At 44.7% G+C, this 19,934-nt stretch overlaps 1 protein-coding gene across 3 annotated transcripts in view; it reads right to left on the bottom strand.

Annotated features, from left to right (window-relative positions):
* Positions 1-19,934, bottom strand: part of Fam114a1 (family with sequence similarity 114 member A1) — an 87,879-nt gene that overhangs the window by 18,976 nt on the left and 48,969 nt on the right. For all 3 annotated transcript variants that reach the window (XM_023702805.1, XM_023702807.1, XM_023702806.1), the window contains 2 exons: positions 14,387-14,539; positions 4,428-4,551 (listed from right to left, as the gene is read on the bottom strand). In XM_023702805.1, the coding sequence (XP_023558573.1) occupies positions 4,428-4,551; positions 14,387-14,539 (277 nt within the window). The remainder of the gene's footprint in view (positions 1-4,427; positions 4,552-14,386; positions 14,540-19,934) is intronic.

The following is a 19,934-nucleotide window of genomic DNA, read 5'->3' as shown; positions in this document are numbered from 1 at the left end:
CATGAAATTAAAACAAATTAATATTACTAGTGAGCAACGAAAATCTTCAAGTGCTGTGGTCTTATTGCTCTCTGGTAGGTGCTAAAGAATTGGCCCAGAAATAGGGTCACTGCTTTATTGAATGGGGGAATAAAAGCATCATTAAATCTGGCTTGATTGCAAGACCCTCTGAGCAAAAATACTATGGATTATGCCAGTGGGTGAAAGCAGTACCTTCAAGCAGACGAAGCCATGTGAGAACTATTGTCTGGATGGCTATTTTCAGTTTTATAGACAAAATGGTTAATCGGCAGCTCATAAAGATAGCTGGGCTAGCCCGTGTGTCTCTGTTCAAAACATTTGGCATAGATCACTTTATTACTACCTATCATTCATATACTGTCAGGAGGGAGACAGGTTAATAAACAAAACAGAGGAGCAAAACATATATGTCAATACTCTATGTGGAAGTATAAAACAAAGAAGAACTGGGGTGGCTGGGGCTCAGGAATTTTAAATAGGAGGTGCTGTGGTTGGAAGGTTTGTCCCCCGTACTCATGTGTGAAACAATGGTCAAAGGGAGGGTGTTAGGAGGTGGTAGTTTGGGAGGGCAGTTAGGTCATGGGCCTGGTGCCTTCAGGAATGAGATTAGCCCTCTTGGAAAAGATGGACATCTGCCTGGATGGACCCCTGCACTATGTGGGGTCACGGCCAAAGGGCGCTGTCACCAGACACCTCTCCTGCAGCACTGAGGTCTTATGCTTCTCAGCCTCCTCAACTGGGAAACAAGCTCTTGCTGTCTGTAAGCTATAGAGTCTACAGGATTTTGTTACAGCAGCTGAAGCAGATTAAAGTAGGAAGGAAGCTGGGAAGGTGACATCTGTATAATAATTTGAAGGAGGAGGATGATGAGCCACAGATGTCAGAGGAGGAGCCTTCCAGCAAGAGCAGTGGGGGAGAAACCATGCCTGACGAGTTGAGGGTGCAGGGAAAAGGCCATGTGGCTGCAGCAGAGGAGCTGTGCCTGGGGTAGAGAGGTATGAGGAAGCCACAGGAGAGAAAGAATTTAGCCTAAAGGGACAAGTGCTCTGACTGAGGCAGCTCTGCAGCATTTAATCCAGTCCTCAGAGGAGTGTCAAGAAGACTTCTCAGAGGACGTGGTGCCAAGCACAGCCTTCAAGAATTAGCCACGCAGACAACACTGAGAATTTGGGGGTGAGGGGAACCATGAGGGGCTTAGAGTCTCTTTGCAGAACAGACCATCCTCCTCACATAGGCCAATGACACGGCCAGGGACAGGCACACCTGGGCAGCACCCAGAAGACACCATTGACAAACTGCCTGCTCCTTGTCCTTCTGTACGAGGCAGTGCCACAGGCCAAAAGAGCCTTGGATGGGTACAGTCCTTGGCTTCCACCCCAGCTCTGGCCTTCAGTGGCTTTGTGGCCTAGGGCCTGTCACCAGGCTGCCTCAGCTTCCATTTCCTCCTCTGAAAATGGAGGATAATAAAACGCACTCACTTCAGAGTTGTTATGAGGACCAACAAGAAATATGGAAGCATTTTGTAAACTTGAACACTTTCCATAAATAGTTTATGATGCGCTATAGATAGAAACATAGGGAGATTAAACATATTTAGGAGAAATCAACACTAAATTAGGCCATAAGTACTTTGGTTAGTTCCAGCTTTTAGGGATACATTAATTCTATAAAACACATACCAATAATGTAGCAAATATTTCAGTGAAAAAAAAAATCACAGAGAGAACTGGATTTAGGTACAAACAGATAATAAATGTTGCAACCAAGACTATTACTACAATTCTCAGTCTGTACCCATGACCAAAAAGATTTTCCCCATGGCAATAAAAATAGAAAATCATCTTTTAAAATCTCCTCACAGCTATAGTAAACCAAATCAGAAACCCCTGGCAGTGTAACCAAATGACATGCCACTGGAAAGACAACACACAAATCACTTGCTAGCAGCATCCAATGCATAGGAGCCCAATATTAAGCTGATCTAAAAATGACAACTTCTTACATTTTCTGAGACTACCAAATAAATGAATAGTCATTAGAGATTTTTAGGAATGTAAGTGCTTGTAAGAAAAAAAAATGCCCTGGTTTCTGCCAGAGCTGGGCCCTGGACTGCCTGTTCACCCCCGGCCCCAATAAGGTTGCTCTCTGCAGCTGCTGGGCTGGGCAATCCGTCACCCTCTGGAGCTGTGACACTCCATCATAATCGGGTAGATTGAACAGCAACATCTCTGTGCCCTGCTCCCAGTGCTTCATTAAGTGTTTGAATGACATTTATTTATTAAATTAAGTTAATTAAAATTAATAGTGTTTTGATAATCTGGAGATGGCCTTTGGGAAAATGGATATATTAGGGGAGATAATAGAGTTTTATCATTTAAGGAGAGACAAATCTGCCATTTCTCAAAGCATGCTGTTAGCACTTCCATTGTGTGTGTGTGTGTGTGTGTGTGTGTACACAGAATTAGAAAAATATTTCAATTTATTGAAGCTCTGCCCTAAAATGGGGAAACATCGCCTGTAATAACACTGTGGACTTCACTGTATGGAATCAGGTTTCCTCTCTAAGGATAGCATCAGTTGGGAACGCAACACTGCCTTAATCTTCACCGGCAGAAATCTCTTAGATGTTGGGGGTATCTGAGGTCTTTTTATATCCTTGCTGAATGACACCGCAGGAGGACCAAGGTGTACCTCTGGCATCCTGGGCCTCAGAGACGAATCTCCAGTGCCTTTGGCAGTGGTTAGTCTGCCCAGGAAGGGCCTATTAGATTCTTTTATTTCTCCAGAATGGGAGCTACATAACCTTTGACAGCCAGTGACTTAGTTGCTTCATTAGTAAAACAAAGACAAGACTGTGATCTTTGGTGATTCTTTGGCAGTCTCTGACATTAGCCTCTTTCTATGTTCCAGCATAATTGATTCTTCTATTTTGATGCAATAAGGATAAACCTCATTAAGCTGAAAGCACATAAGGTCAGTACATGGGGCTAAAGAGGGAAATAGTAACCATTTACCAACACTTAGGATAATTTTGCCTTGAAGATCAAGCCTCTGGCATGTGAGCACTTGTGTTTAGGCTTTGCTTAAAGGTATGTGACCCACCTGGGGACAAGACATTTCCAGTGACTTGACACACCAAATGCGCAGCATCATTACCCTGCCTGGTGCGCAGCAACAAATACAACAATAAGTAACAGCTGCACCTCATTACACCTGTACCATTTTCCTGGCATTGTGTCACCAGTTTAAATAATAACAATAGTGAACATGTCTGAGCAGTGCTTTGTACCAGACACTGGACTATATGTTTTTACCTCATTGAATCTCTAAAACAGCCCCTGGGAATATGTATCTCTGGCTCCATTACAAATGAAGAGACTGAGTTTCGGAGAGGCTCTCTAACTTGTCCAAGGTCACACAGCAGGGAAGTGGTGGAAGTGTTTCTAGTGGGGCCTTTTCGATGATCCTGGGAGAAGCCAGCTGGTGCTCAGGTTTTCTGCACAGCCCATGTAGAGCAACTGTGGTGTGGTGCTCGGCTGGGACTCAGTAAGAAATCACTCTCCTGGACATGGCAAACGTTCTACTCTGTTCTGCTCCCCAGTGGACAATTCAAAGTAACCTCTAGGCATGTCTGAAGCTGGTTCTATCTTACACTCTTCATGAAGCCTTGCTTCTCAGGGAATGGGTTCTGGTCTCTTTGGGGTCTGGTCATTATCTGTTGGGACGTTTTTCAGAAAGTGTGTGCTTCGGTCTCTTCAGTGATGGTCAACCTGGCACACTGTGAAAAAATGGCACAGCCTTTGCCAGAACTGTGTTTTTAGGGTTGTTGTGGTTTTTTTTCATTTTTTATTTTTGTGGTGCCAGGGATTGGACCCAGGACCTCACACAGAACACAAGTGCCCTGCCTCTGAGCTCTGTGCCCAGCTCAGAACTGTACTTTTTAACTCATGTGTAAAAGACACTTAAAGATATACCCTCCCCCTTACATGGCTGGGTTGAAAGGACTAAGAAAAAATATGCAAAGAAATCACTGTAGGACTTGCCTGCTATGAATATTAATCACATTAAACAACTTTCATGTACAGATAAAAATAGACAGTGGTGCGCAAACTCTAGCTGGGGCTCAGCACACTGCACTCTGGTTCGTGCAGCCGAATTCATTCACTGTGTGCTTGGGATGTGCCAGGGACCACAGTGGACGCCAGATAAGGAATGGGAGTTCCTGTACAGTGAAAGAGGGTGATGAACCGGCGTGCTGAGCTCCTGCGACCACAGTAATACACGGGGTGCCCTGGACACATGCAGGAGGGGCAGCTACATGAAATAATTTCTCCTGTGTTTATGAACAGCAGTCTCAGAGGGATTATGCCAACATTGATGTTGCTATGTAACTTATTTTCCTTTACCTTGTTCTTCTTGATTCTCTTCACTCTCTAATTCTTTGGCTGTGAAGATGTCTTTAATGGAAATCAGGTCATTTTTTAAGAGTTCCAGCTTCTCTCCATCCAGTGATGCTAAAAATGACTGAACCTGAAAAAAAGAAATAGGCCAGTGTAGCTGTCATCGTTTCTGCTCATTAATAATGTTTACGTACAGCTGCTCCCCATTTTCCTACAACTCAGGTGATCTGTGGGGTAATGCTGGGCTGCATGTGCTTTTGCTACCCATGAACCATGCTTTTGAGCAGTTACCTAAGCTCCTGGGGCTACTTCAGTTTACATAAGTTTTCTCATTGCTAAAGCAGAATCCATCTTTATTGTGATCTTTCCTGTGATAAAAGAGATGCTGAGAAGGAAACACATCACGCGAGTACACACAGTAGATGCTAAAAAATCAACAGTGGAGATAGGTCTTCTAAAAGAATGCTTAAAGACATGGTAATTTTGACCTAACACTTTGTTCAAATATCAGCTTCTCACTTATGAATTATTGACCTTAGGTCATTTATTTAACCTTTTTATGGTATAAGTTTCCCTATCTGTGAAATGGGGACTAACTGTATCTACCTTCTGTGGTTTTGAAACGTACTTAAAACACATATAGCAATGCCCAGTAAGTTATATATACCATATATGTACACATATGTAAATAAGCAAAGAAGTGTTACATAGTCACATGTGGTTTTATAAGGATTGGACTCTGAGGTTACAAAGCTGGAGAAGACCCATTTTTATTTCCTGAGAGCTTGCAGTTTGGGGGGGGGAGGCCCATGCCACCTAGTAATGGCCATGACAGCTGTGAGCCAAGGGTACATGAGGACATGGAGGAGCCTGCAGGTGCTCCACCTTGAGGAAATGTTGCTTGGACTTATGTCGCCCCATTGCTGTCTCTAGAACCCCTCTTTTGTTACTGTCCTCTGAACACACTTAAGAATTACTTACACAGATGACCAGCCATTCTCTGAAGACTAACTGGAATTTGTAAATGATCAAAGGGCCACTGCAGATAAAAATACACAATAGTGTACTGTCTATTTTAATATGGAATACCACATAATTGGAAAGTAGTGAAGTTTTTATTTTTTTCATTCTAAAGGGCAGGCTCTTGCAGCAGAGAAGCTGCAATCCTCTTTGGCATATGTGTTAACATTCAGCATGGAGGGAACTAGCACAGCAAGATAAGAGCAGCGGTAGCCAGAGCATCCGGGATGAGGGACTCCGTCCTCCCGAAGGGCCATGCACCTCTCTAAGCATCATGCAACCTGTTGGAGGCTCCGGGAGGAAGGAGGCTTGGCAGGAAGTCATCAACATAAAGCCTCTTAGCAGTGGAGTTCAGCAGGCAGGAGCAAAGGAGTTGCTTGATGGCTCCTAGGCACTCCCTCTTGCCCTGACCTTCTAGGCCTTCGTTTCAGCAGCTTGCACACTCACACTCTTTCTTCTAGGTCATTTCATTCTGCCATGGAAACACGCACTGAATCCTCAGTCCAATAATAAACAATAGTGCACTCCTCAGTAAAGATTCCTGGATGCTGACTGCGTGCACAGTACTATGCTACTTGCTGTTCAGGATACAAGGTGGCCAGTCTGCTTTATAAATCTTTTCATTAAAATGTGTGGTGCTGTTTTGATTTCTGCTGACTATTTTTCACATCAAGTTCTGGGGGTGTTGGCCAGAGGTGTGTATAAGATGGTTTTGCAGAAGTAAGGGACTTTTGGAGCCAGGTGCCCCAAACCTCCCCAATGCATGATTAGTGATTAAAGATAGCCTACAGGGCCACAAGTCCAAATAGGGTCAAACACACTGCCTTAAGGAATGAATGCTCTAGACTTCATCCTCCCATACTCTGATCTATCATTTAGATTGGTTGCAAAGTCAGTCATTGAACAGACCACTCTGACCTTCCCGTCCTTTCCCTAAACCCTATGTAAGTTCCTGCCCAGACACCCTTCATTTTTATCTTTGCTTCCTGCTGGTTCTATCAATAAAAGGCCACAAGAGGTTTAGTTTGGGGCCATCATTGATTCTTTCTCACGCTGAGAGATCTTGGTAAACTGCAGCCCCTCTGGGCTCTCTTGGAGTATGGATTAGACTCTGACTCCGAGTAATCCTTTGTTCTATCCTTTTATGTGCTGCTGCGGTTGTGAATGAGATGATTGACCTCCCACAGCCTGAAAAAGGAACAAAAACATCCAATCTCCCATCCAGGAAGGGCAGAGGACCAAGGCGGCCACAGTAGCTTGGCATGTCTCCAAGACATCCCAGGTTAGGCTCATCAGCCCATAGGTCTTTTAGCTGTCCAGTTGCTACGTGAGTGGGGGCAGTTCATTTGTTCTTTTCCTCTCTCTCTCTCTTCTGCTTAACATGACATGGATCCCACTTTATCCAAAGAGGATGTCTCTTAAAGACATCTCTTAATGACTTCTGGATATGATGTTTCTCAACCTCACCTTATTAAATTATTGATTATTATTCAACAACAATATCCATGCTGGGCAGGGGATATAACTCAGTGGCAACGTGCCTGTCTGGCCAGTGTGGCATCATGAGTTCAACTACTGGTACTAAAACCAAACCAAACCAAACCACAATATCCATTTTCCTCTAGGGAACAGCTTGGAGGTGGAGCACAGGGAATATGTGGGTCAAAAGTTAAGATAGTCATTAAGTCCTATAGATGCTGTCTGGCATCTTTCTAAGGTTGTTATTTTATTTGATCCACTCAAGCAAAAAGTTTTCCCTAAAATAACTTCTTCTTCCTCTCTCAGCTTCCTCTGAAATCTCCCTTCTGCGGCCGACCCTCTAGGGAGACAAGAGAGATGGTGGGGGCAACCTCTAAAATTAGAATATCATACACCAATTGGATTTTTAAAAAGTATAAACATAGAAAAAGAAGATAAAATAGGGGAAAAAGGAAAATAAATTTTTTTTAAAAAAGTAAAGAAAGCTAAAGACAACAAGAACCAAACCAGCCGGTTATGCTAACCTGGGAAAAATGTGCCAGGAAAAGGGGCTCCTCATCAGGACTTTTTACCACAGCTCAAGCACACACATGGAGGATCCCAAAAGTATAAAGTTTAAGAGAGCATCTCCAATCTGTCCTTCGATTGTCTTACTCCATCTCTCTAGCTCTCAGAAAGTTGAAGGGCAGTCAGTTTCTTTGACTAGTGATTTAAATTTCTTTGGCAATCCAGTTGGAGTTAATCCTCATCTTTTGTCTTTGGAGGCTTGTTTTGCTAAAAAGTCCACCCTGAACTCTTGGTCTTGATTGTCTTCTGTCCTTGAGATAGTTGGGATTTATTTCGCGTGCTCCAAGGCATTGCTCTTCTCCCTGGCTGCTGTGTTCTAAGACTGGTTTCCAGGGAAGCGTGTTCCCCTTCTCAGCTAATTTTCACTTACATTTGTAACAAATTCTTAAAAGAATGTTCTGGGTTTGATCCTCAGATTCCCTAAAAATAAGTGTGGATGCTTTAGTCCAAGTTAATCAGGCTTTCTACTTTCGGGAAGAACTGGAAATCAACTCACTTTCCTCTCCCTTCAGCAATGCTACTTTAGGAGGCAGACTAACTGGTTTTTATAGCAGATATTTTCATTGATAAAACTAAAAACGTTCTTAGGAATCCTTATGAATTTTTAAGTTCTGAAATAGAAACAGATCTATTCCAATAACCATCAGCCTAAATCCCTTCTTAACAACAGCCTTCACTTTCACAGGTGTAAAAGAACTCTTTGGGCTCATCACAAGAGATCTATGCTCATCGATAACCTATATGAAAAGTCTGAGCAGTCTGCTTACAATTACAAACCTAAAAACTACAAAAGAGTTATTGTAATTCAACCTGGGCAATATACCTAGGAAGGTACTCTGGTTGAAAAGCAACCATCTGGGGCTGGGGAGATGGCTCAGTAGAATAACACTTACTTGGCAAGTGCAAGAGCCTGAGTTCAACCCCTGGTTCCACCAAAAAAAAAAAAAAAAAAGAAAGAAAGAAAAGAAAAGCAACCATCCGTTGTGTTTGTATGTTTGTCCATTTGTCTGTTTAATGTGTGTAAATTAAAGCACCTGCAGTTGCTTCATTGAAGAGAAATTTGTTTTGAGCGCAACAGTTTTAATTTTTTGGATTATTTTTGAGATTTCTATGGAGAGACTATTTATATTAAAGCAGGACTTAGAAAAAGTCAAGCTTTTACAACTTAAACAAGCTACTCCTCACACCCCTCTCCACAAAGTTATAAAACTGTCATTGGTTGATTAACTGCCTTTGTTGTCTCAATTCTGTAAACTTGCTTGCCCACCCACCAGTGTTGAGGCACTGGATAGACCAACCCCTTGGGCCACATGTATAAAACTACAGCCCTTTATTTGTTCAGGGCTCAGCCTCTGAACATAAGTCTGCTGAGCTGGTGTTCACCTAGATAAATCCTCCTGTTTCATCTGTTGGTCTCTCCAGTCTTAAAATCCTGCAACATTTCCTAGAGGCTTGCTTGGGACTCCTTTGCTACAGGCCCAGACCCTCAGCAAAGGGAGACACTAAGACTCCTCATAACACTAGGTGAGCCTTAAATTTGGAGCAGGAACTGGCTCTTGTGCAGCCCTGGATCCCTCCCTATTAGTGGAACTTGAGGAGATACAAGATGATTCTGGAACAGTGTGTTACAGGACCATCATAGGGTTTTGGGGCCGCGTGAAGGACTTGTCCCATATGGGCAGAAGAGCACCTACTCACCTCCCTGGGGGTGCAGTACTGAGTGATCTGACCCTTGACTGGAGGGATGATAGACAGGGGATCAATTGGGTATGTATATCAGGCGGTGACCTGGACAATGGACAGCCAGGGCGTTTCCTTACATCAACTCATGCCTGAACATAGTCCAGACCCAACCTGGTTGGCTATAGTGCTGTCTGGTTGCATAGTGTAAGATACTGCTGGCTGAGCTGAGCGAAAAACAAAAAAGAAAGAGGAATTGGCCCTGCAGGGAGCCTCAGAGACAAAGGGAAAGCAACAAGGAGGTCAGGAGAAACTGGTTCCAGAAGAGCCACAAGAGGAGACACAAATCCTCCCCACCTTTCTCCCCACTCTACCTTCCCTTTCAATGTCAGCCCATAGGGAAAGAGGATCAAATAACAGTGAGTCCCAGGGCATCACCCCGGGGGGGGGGGGGGGGAATCAGACCACTGCTCTAGGAGGGGAATGAAGAAGGTCTGAATAAACAAATGTGCTGCCACTGAATGGGCCATGAAAGAGCTTTGCAGATGTCCCTTGAGGAACCTAGGGGGCCTATTTATTATGATACGGATTGCCAGCTCCAAGGAGAACAACAGAGCTTACCTACTGGCCCTTTACAATCAATGACCTTAGCTGGAGGCACCACACTCACTCCTACATGGAGAGGCCCCAAGACCTTAGAGATCTGATGCCATCCATCTTCCAGACAACAACCCAACTTGGCCAGATTGTGGATAGCTTCTGATGCTGTTTAACACTGAGGGGTATTAGAGAGGGACCCAAGCAGCCCTCCTACTGGCTAGAAAACAATTCCCTAGCAAGAGTGATGAATGTTTCAGTGCATGCCCAGGACTAATTCCCTGATGCAGACCCCCACTGGGACCCAAATGATGCAGCTCAGTTAGGACATGGTGGTACCAAGAGACTCTCTCCCATAGTTTAAAGGAGAGTGGAAAGAGAAAGAGAGTAGCCAATTTGAGAAAGATCTCAGAAATACTCCAGGGAACTGATGAAAGGCCTAGTCAGTTTACAAGGGGCTCTGTGAGACATTTCAGGGCTATGCTCCATTCAATCCTGAGGCCACTGAGAATCAGCACATGGTAAACATAGCCTTTGTGGGACAGGCTCAGGAAGACATCAGGTGAAAACTACAGAAACTAGAATGTCACCCAACTGTCAAAGGTGGCTATCATGGTGTACATTGACTGTGACCGGGTAGCTGAGTGGGAAGCCAATCAGAGGGTCACAGAGAAAGTGGATCTGTTGGCAGCAGCACTCATGGAGAGGAGAATGAAAACTGGGAAAGGGTGGGGATGTGCATGTGGTTGAGGGAGGGGCCAAACTGGGCAAGGACCTGGGAATCTGTCAGGACTAGATAGAGATCAATGTGCATGATGCAAAAAGGAGGACACTGGAAAAATGAATGCACAGAAAATGGTGAAGGGAGATGACAAAAATTATAAAATCAGGAAACTGTACGCTAAAGGCTATCATCTCCAGAAGCAGCCAGAGGCCAACCTCATGGGACTGGCAGGAACTGAAGACTGAGCATGACTGGGCTCCAGTTCCTTAGGTGCCCAGGGAGCCCATAGTTACAGTGAAAGTAGGGGGCAGATATGGTAGGTAGTGGGCCTGACTATTCAGTGGTGACATAAACCCCTGGGCTCTTATCCAACAAACATGTGATTATTATTGGAGCCATGGATCCCAGCAAAGAGGCCATTTTGCTGGCCTAAATGTGTGTCAGAGGGGGACAGAATGCCTAACATGAGTTCCTATATCTTTTAAATTGCCCAGTTCTCTTGCTAGAAGAGACCTGCTCCAAAACTACAGCCCAAAATTGTCTTTGGGCCACAGGGAAATACAACTCTAAATCTGGCCCATCTAGGGTCCATGGGGTTAACCCTTACTGTCCTATGAGCTGAAGAATGGAAACTATTCAAACAGGTCACCAAAACTGAGCATAGATGAGCAGAATGGGCTGATATTTAAGGTTCTTGGGGTGTGGGTCTAAGATAACCCATCTGAGCTAGCTATGAATCAAATACTTGGTAGTGGAACTAAAACTGAGGGCAGGTCCAGTTTGGGTCTGCCAATACCCCTCCCTGGAAAGTCATACAAAACATTCAAGGACATTTAAAATGACTTTCAAGCATGGAGTCTTGGCTAGCTGCCAGTCATCTTGGATGATCCTGCTTTTGCTGGTACAAAAAACTGGGAACTATAAACCAGTACAGGACTTGTGTTTTGTGAATCAGGCCCCTGTGACTATTCACCCAAAAGTGCCAGCTCTGTACACATTGATGGCTGTGTTAGTTCACTTCCTTGGATTTGAAAGATGCCTTTTCTCAGTCTCCATCTTGGACCAGTCAGTCAACCCATCTTTGTATTTCAATGGGAGGATCTTGTCATGGGCATAAAAGAATAACTTATCCAGACTAAGCTTCTCCAGGGACTCAAAAACTCTCCTGTGGTCTTTGCTGGCTACTGACCTCAGAGCCTTCATCATACCAGAAGATAACCGCACCTGCTACAGCATGAAGATAACCTCCTTTCGGCAGCCCTGACTCATGAGGGCTTTTATCAAGGAACTAAAGGCTTCCTTCATTTACTTTGAAAGGCTGGATAGAAGGTGGCCGAGAAAAAGGCAGCACAGATCTGCCAACAAAAGGTCAGATATTTAGGCTTCATAGTGACAGAAAAGGAATGCCAACTGGACATCAGAGGGAAACAGGCTGTCCATGCCCTCTGCATGCCAAGCATCTGACACCAGAAAAGAAAGTTTTAGGGTGGCAGCAGGACTTTGTCATATTTGGATCCCAAATTTGTCACTTATGGCTAGCCCTTATATGGAGCCACCCGAAGGAGGAGCCCTGACTCTGGTCCCAGCTTTAGGACTGCCAGATATAATCAAGCCTTTCCCCCCACATGTCCACAATGGAAGGCAATGGCCATAGGGGTCCTAACTCAGGTCATGGGCGCTCAGCCTCACCCAGTGGCATATCATCCAAACAATTGGATTCTGTGGCCCTAGGATGGCCTCCATGTGTTAGGGTACTTGCTGCCACAACCCTGCTGATGCACAAGGCTGACAAGCTGACTTTGGGACAATGACTATTTGAGTACCACACTCAATTATAACCTTAATGGACCAAAGAGGGCACCATTGGTTATCAAATCTAAGGACAACTCAAGTACCAGGGATGCCTATGTGAAAATACCCACATAACTTAAGAGATAATGAACTCCCAGCTGAACTGGGAGCCCCACTTCAGGATTGTATGGAAACTGTGGATAAAGTATTCTCACACTGGGGAGATCTCACAGATCATTTCCTTGAAGACCCCAAGTGTTGAATAGGTCACAAATGAAAGTAGTTTTACACTAGGAGGGGTCTGGTGGGCAGAGCATGCACTGATGACCCTGGACTCTGACGGAGGCTCAGCCTCTGCCTCCTGGAACCTCAGCACAGAAGGCAGAGCTGATAGCTTGGAAAAGGGCTCTTTTGCTAGCAGAGGACAAAAAGGTTAACATCTGTACTGATTCTAAATGTGCCTTTGCTACTCTACATGTGCATGGGGCCATATATAAAAAGAGTGCTCCTAGCCACTGGGGGGAAAGAAAGAAAGTACAAAGAAGAAATCGCACAGCTCCTAGGTACTCTATGGGCCCCAAGAAAGTGGCTCTTATACACTGCAGGGCACACCCACAGACTGGAACAATGGAAGCCAGAGGAAACCAAAAGGCAGATGGGGAAGCAAAGTGGGTTGCTATGACAGCCCCACAACCCGAAGAGGGGCCCTGGCCATGCCTCTTATTCTGCAGTCTCCTTATCTGGAGACCCCTAGTTACTCTTCAAATGAAAAAGTATGGTTTGTCCAAGAATCTGGGAATTTCACTAAGAGAGGATGATGGAAAATATCTGATAGGGGATTGGCCTTCCCTGAAATGATGGCCTCAAGGTTTGTAAAAACAATTCCACCAAGAGTCTCACATGGGGAAAGTGGCACTAGAGATGTCGCTAGGCTGTCATCTCTATGTGTTCAAACAGCCTGAGGCAAGAGCCCACCCAGCCCTCAGATACTCAAGCAATGGGTGGGACCCTTGTGAAAACTGGCTGACAGCCTCAAAGGACAGTTGTACACACACAAGTGAACAAGGTAACAGTTTTACAGTATTTAGAATAGTGAAATGCCATTGCTAAATGCCATGTGCTAAATAGAGACAGAAAGACAGATACATATGCCTGTGTGCGGGCAGCACCATGTGTCCTTCTAAAAAAATAACCTCCGCTCGATGAGGCTGCCTGTGATCCCAGCACTAGGGAGGAGGGCTGAGGCAGAAGGATTGCCACAAGTCTGAGGCTGGCCTGGTTAGCAGAGTGAGTTCAAGGACAGCCTGAACTGTTACTTATAAGGAGACGCTGTCTCCCCCTCCCCCCGCTAAATCATCTAACAAGTGTGATGGTACATGCCTGAGAAGGTTAAGCCAGGAAGATCATAAGTTGGAGCCTTGTCTAAGTGCTTCAGCAACTTAATGAGGGTCTGTCTCAACAACAACAACAACAAAAACACCAAACACTGCTGACTTCTGCTAATAATGTTTTGTTTTGTTTTTTTGGGTCCACAGAGTGGGAGTGTGACCCTGCAAGGTCAGAGGCAGGCTTTCCTGGGTGTCTGCACAGTGACCATTTCCAAATAGAACTTTAAATTCTCAGTGGATAACTTTGTGACCTAAATAACCTAACAAGATGGCCAAATAAATAACAATTATAATTCATAAAACAAAATGCATCAAAATCCTACAATCTAAAAGAAACAGCAGCGGCATTGTCTCCCTGGGTGACATGGAGATGCAGGTCATATGGGATCTCTGGTACAATGTCACTAAAGGCAGGCCTGAGGCCTGGAGCACAGTGGGTGTGTTTCAGAACAGCTATTTACACCACAAGGGGCAGGGGTGGTGACTGGAACATGTGCTTGCCCTCCTATGGCTCTGCTGGAATACAAGCTTGGCACACGATAGACAGGAAATTAATTGCATGAGCTCCAGAGCTCATTGTGCTGCACTGTATTTATAACTTTAGCCCAAGAATAACGAGGCTCTGGCAAGGCAGTAGTTTCATGACTTTTCCACATTTCTTTCAGACTTAAGAAAACATACCAGTAAGCTCACTCTTGCAAATAACAGTGAAGATGTACCTTGCTTTCGCTTTCGTTGGACAGAATTTCCAGGGCTTCCAGGTGGGACAAACCTTGGTATTCATCAAACAGCATCCCGTAGTGTGGAGTTCTCTCCACCGTGAGCTGCTGGGCCAGTCTCTGCTTCTCCTTCTCTTTGGCTTCCCTTAACATCTGCAGAAATAAACAGTGTTTCACACCAGATGTTCGCTTAGACCTCTGCTTCCTAGGTGGGACACAGGGACAAGGGCTGCAGAGGGCTGAGTTTGTAACTGGGAAAGGTAGCTTTTGACCACTTTGAATTTTCTAAAATGTTCTTTTATGGTTGGTGTCATAGGTACCTTTTACATAATATTCCATTTTGAATTTTATACTTTCATTATGCGGAAAACAAAAAGAAGCAAAGCTTCTATGTCCAGGAATAAAAGATTAGGAAAGAAGCACACTAAAAGCTTTATGGTGGCTTCCACTTGAGTGTTTCCCACATGTGTTCAACTTTTTTGTTTACTAAGATGCCCACATTTTCTGTAAGGGGCAAGTTTTAAGCATACTTGGTGTCTTAGTTACTTTTCTCCCCTTGCGGAGATAAAATACCCCACTTCCTAAGTAAAACGGGGAAAGATTAATTTGCCCAGTTTACAGAGGTTTCAGTCCATAACAGGCTGGCTTCATGGCAGGATGGCCTGGCAGCAGGCACTGCAAGAAGAAACATGGTGGGTGGAAAGTAGCAAAGCAGGCAATGGACAAGATAAGTCCCCTTCTGCCCCTTATACTGCATCCAGGCCACTGGGATTAGGGGAGTGCCGAACCAATCACAGGACTGACTTAGTAACTGTCCGTCCTTAATGTCAGCACCTTTAATTCTAGCAATGTCCCATGAATCAATCACATACTCTAGATGCAGCCATCTCTGCAAAAGCCCCACCTATGACTGTACGAGGCTTTGGGGGGGACATCAAGACACAAGCCACAACACTTGGGAAGTCTAATCTCTTGTAACAGGATTATATGCAAATTCTACAGCTAGGCAGACTTCCAAGCAGAAATAAGCTGGTCTGATTTTCTGTTACATTATCTTAAAGCTTTTGTTCAATGAAAATAAAGGCTTGCATGCCTTTGCTGTCTTCATGAACTGCTTATTCACTGTGATACCCTTCTGCCCTGGAGCCAGCCAGCTATGGGTTGAAACCTCTACAAACTATGACATAAGACAAATCTTTCCTCCTTTGCCTTTGCCAAAAAGGAAAAGAATAAAACCTCACAATGGAGTTATCACCACATATGAACAGAAATAAGCTAACAGATGCCCAGACAGGTTTCCAGAAGTATGGCTGAACTTAATTCCTCTTTACATTAATGTTTCTCTTTAATTATTATTTTGTTGTTTAAATAAAGACAACAACGTGAACACAAGTCTATCTGGCAGTTCTAATTTTCTGTGCTTGCTCCTTTGACTCTAAGCATCTTTGATTTCTCATTAAGTTTACTGGGGCATTAAGTTTATAGCATCCTTTAATACCTGTGGTGAGTCCCATAAATACTCTGGCCAGCACCACAAGGACACAGGGAAGATCATTCAAGAATGGAGCCTGGTGTTTATCATGTGCCAAGAAAGCTATCAGCCTCCTTCTTTCTGGTTTTTGAGGTTGTTAGCCAGGAACCCACTGCGCTGCAGAATTTTAGTTTCCAAAACAACCTAGTGAAACCATCTTAGGGAAGTTTTAACACTTGCAATAAAACTCAACTACCCACACTGATCTCAGGGCTTGGTGGTGGGAACATAAAAAGCAGAATGACTCTGTGATTGCTTCCTTTCTGAACCAACTTCCCTCTTTAATTTGTCCTGTGGGACAAAGAAAGGAAGAGATGAAATGTAAAGTAAAGAGGAAACATCGCTCCAGAGTGATTAGAATTCACTCAAAAAGTAGGGAGTGGAACCAAAAGATGCTGGTTCTATTTTCCTTTTGGAAAACAAAAGGAGATGGACTTAAAAAGCAGGGAAGAATTCTGGTGTGGAATAATTCCTGCCATAGGGAAGTCATGGACGCTTACATCAGTGGAATCCAGGAGCCATGCAGTCCCTGTGTTATTTAGAGCATGTTCCCTGCAGTGCTGGGATAGATTATGTCACAAATTTATTTATTTATTTATTTATTTATTCAGAACTGGGAATTGAACTCAGGTCTTTGCGCTTGCCAGGGGAGCGCTTATTCTACTGAGCCATCTCCCCAGCCCTATGTCACAAATGTAGAGAGTGCATCTGTGAATGTTTCAGGTTTCTATGCTCATATACTTTGGCTGTAGTTTGGGCCTAAAGTATCCTCCAAGGCTCTTGTGGCAGTACCGGAAGTGGTGGGACTTCTAGGAGGCAAGGCCTAGTAGAAGGCAGTGAGGTCACCGGGAGTGGCTTTGAAGGAGATATTGGGACCCCATCCGCGCTTGTGCTCTTTCCCGGCTTCTTGGCTGCCTGAGGTGACCAGCATTCATAGTACAGGCCCCTGCAATGAGGCACTGCCCAAAGCAATGGAAGCAGCTGTGTACGGATGGGAACCTCTGAAACCATAAGCCAATACGGACCTTTCCCCTCTGTATTTACCTAGCAGCACTAGGGATTGAACTTAAGGCCTTTGCACTGCGCTATATCCCTAACCTTTTTTATTTTCTGTGTTTGAGTTAGGGTCTTGCCCAGGGTAGGCTCAACTTGTGACCTGCCTTTCCTCCTTTTGTTTATCTCAGATATTTTGTCATAGTGTCATAAAGTTGGCGTAACAGTTTTGTGAGTGTGTAAGGGGCAAATATAGTAGATTTCCCTGTCTCAGGTGATCCTAGTTTCACTCTTCCAGTTGCTCCAAAGACCCTGCAGCCATCCCTGACATGCCTTTTACTTCACAGTGCAGATGTACTCCATCAGAAAATTGGGGTCTGCTTTAAAATGATCCCCAGGATCAGTCATTCGTCACCAGCAGAGCCTCTGCACTGCTCTGCACACCTGCGTCTACTGTCTAGATTGTGCCAAGCACTCGCTGGGGTAGGTGTGTGAATGAGCCCTTCTCAAGGGAGTGCAAAGGTTAAGGGTACAGCCACTGGCCTGGACGCCAGCCCTTGGCTTCCCAGGCACCTCTCTACGAGCCACTCAGTAACTGGATACTGAGGTTGGCCTGCTTCCGGGAGGCTGGTGGGAATCCACCACCAGCAAATTCTTTTGGGAAAAAAAAAAACCAATACATAATAGTTGTACATATGTACCAGGCACAAGGTGATCCACTGATACGTTTGTGCAAGAACAGTGATCAAATCAGGGTCACTAGCTTAGCTATCGCCTCACATACATTTTGTTTCTTTGTGTTAAGAACCTGGGAACTTGCTTGTCCTAGCTCTTTATAAAATCTATATGTTGGGGTAAACTGAGGTCCCTTCACTGCTGTCAGCAGACTCTGCCTGAAGGACTCTACTATGGCTTTACAACCTTCCTTAGGCAGCGTGGCATCTGGATGCTCCTTCCTCTCATCTCCCCTTGTTCCTTCCCGGAGTCAGGTCTGCAACTTGATCTAATGGTCCTCCCAGCCTTCCTAAGTCCCTTCCCGCTTTCTTGCACACAGGCACCTTCCCTAGTAGCATCCTTGCGTATTTCAGCTCTTCTTGATATCTGTTTCTGGTAAACTAAAGCGACGCATCTTCTAACGGTCTCACAGCCCTCGTCTTCTCTTCTCCCCTATTTTCAACACAATAATTGCAGCAATCTTTTTAAAGCAGAAGGCAGTTCTGGCCACTCCTCTTCTGCAAATGCTGCAACGGTTTACCTCTTTTGTAGAACTCGAGGTCCTTCCAAATGCACTCCACGGTCTGCCGTCGCCTGTGCCCATCACCACTCTGGCCCTACCCTAATATCGCTTTCACATCATGCGACAGCTTTGCTGGTTCCTTGCTCCTACCACAAGCTCCTGACTCAGGGCTTTTGCCTGAGCTTTTCCCTCTGCCTGGAATGTGTTTCAACCAGGTGCCTTCACAGGCAGCCCTGTTCTCGCCTTCATGTCCTTGCTCAATGTCACTGTCTCTGTGAATGTCCTATCATGTCTCTATTGGCCCCCCACGGTCACAATCACTGTATCTTGCCCCTCCCTCCCTCCCTCCCACATTCTTCCTGCTGTACTGCACTCATCTTCTGCTAAAATACTAGTAATTTTGACTGTATGTGTGTCTCCCCTAGAACAAAAGCTCCTTAAAGATACAGCTCTTTACTGATTTTGGCAACTGAGAAACAGTGCTTGGCACACTACAGATGCTAAAATGCATTTGTGAAATGAGGAAGAGAAGAATGAATGAAAATTTTCTGTCTGGGAAGAGGCAAGGTCAGTGATGTTCCTGTAAACTCGGGAGCGTTGTGGTGACACACTGAGCTGCTCAGGTGACCTGCCATAAGGGCTCAGATGTGAACGAACACTGCAGCTACAAGTGAGCTCCTTACTGACCCATTTCTCTGAGCAGTGCACCTTTTCACAGCAGACTGAATGTACATAGGACTAAAAATTGAGAAGGAGGCACACTAGTTAGGGTAATCTAGGAAGCTAATCTCGTCCAGTCATTCATTTCACAGCCAAAAGGCCACGGTCGCCCAATTTATGGACGCAGGCCTGGTGTCTCCCAGGTGACCACTCTCTTAACTGAAATAAAATGAATACATCACTCTGAATAAATAAATGTACACACATATAAATGTTTGACTCAGGTTCTAGTCTAAGAAACCCACTGAAGGTCATGCAATTACTACTAGTGGTAGAGCTAGAATACATACAAGGGCATAAATAGGATAATCCTTAAGCAATTATTACATGAATGAAGTAAAATACAAAACAGCGTGATGAGTATGCCACCATTTGATTGAAATAGTAAGCCATCTGTCATGGCTTGTGTCTAGGTGTCCTCTCAAAGCCTCACATAGTCATAGGCGGGGCTTTTCAGAGGCAGCTGCATACAGAATGTGTGACACTGCAACTGGTTCATGGAGCAAAGCTTGCATCGAGGGCACTAGGGTTAAGGGTGTGAGTGCTGCCTCCCTAAGTAGTCTGGATAAGATACAAGGCATAGGGAGAGCTGTGGCTCCTTGTTGCATGGCTCCCTTCCTCCCGCCATGAACTGTTTCTCCTCTGTAATGCCTGTCTGCTCTGCCACCTTGCTTTGGAGCTAGCTGATTAGGGACTAAAACCTCTACAGACTATGAGCTGAATCAATCTTTCCTTAAGTTTGGGTGTCAGGTATTTTATTTCAGCAAGGAGAAAAGTAACTAAGAAAACACTTGTGCATTCATATGCACAGGCGTCTTACACCTATATGCTTATGCGCAGCTGCACCTACATCCATCTGCATGAGAAGTGAGAGCACATGTAAGAAATTCTGGACGGTGGTCGTCTGCCTCGAGGAAGAGGATGGGGGAAGGGACGTGTCAGCAACTCAGTTTTCACTTTCTATTCTTTTTATGCCTTTTGAATCTGTATCACTTCTTTTTTTTTTCCTTTTCTTTCTTTCTTTTTCTTTTTTTTTTGTGGAACCGGGGATTGAACTCAGGCCCTTG

The sequence above is a fragment of the Octodon degus genome, unplaced genomic scaffold (assembly GCF_000260255.1).
Source record: "Octodon degus isolate 3935 unplaced genomic scaffold, OctDeg1.0 scaffold00158, whole genome shotgun sequence".
NCBI lineage: Eukaryota > Metazoa > Chordata > Mammalia > Rodentia > Octodontidae > Octodon > Octodon degus.
This window is presented reverse-complemented; position numbering and strand designations above follow the sequence as displayed.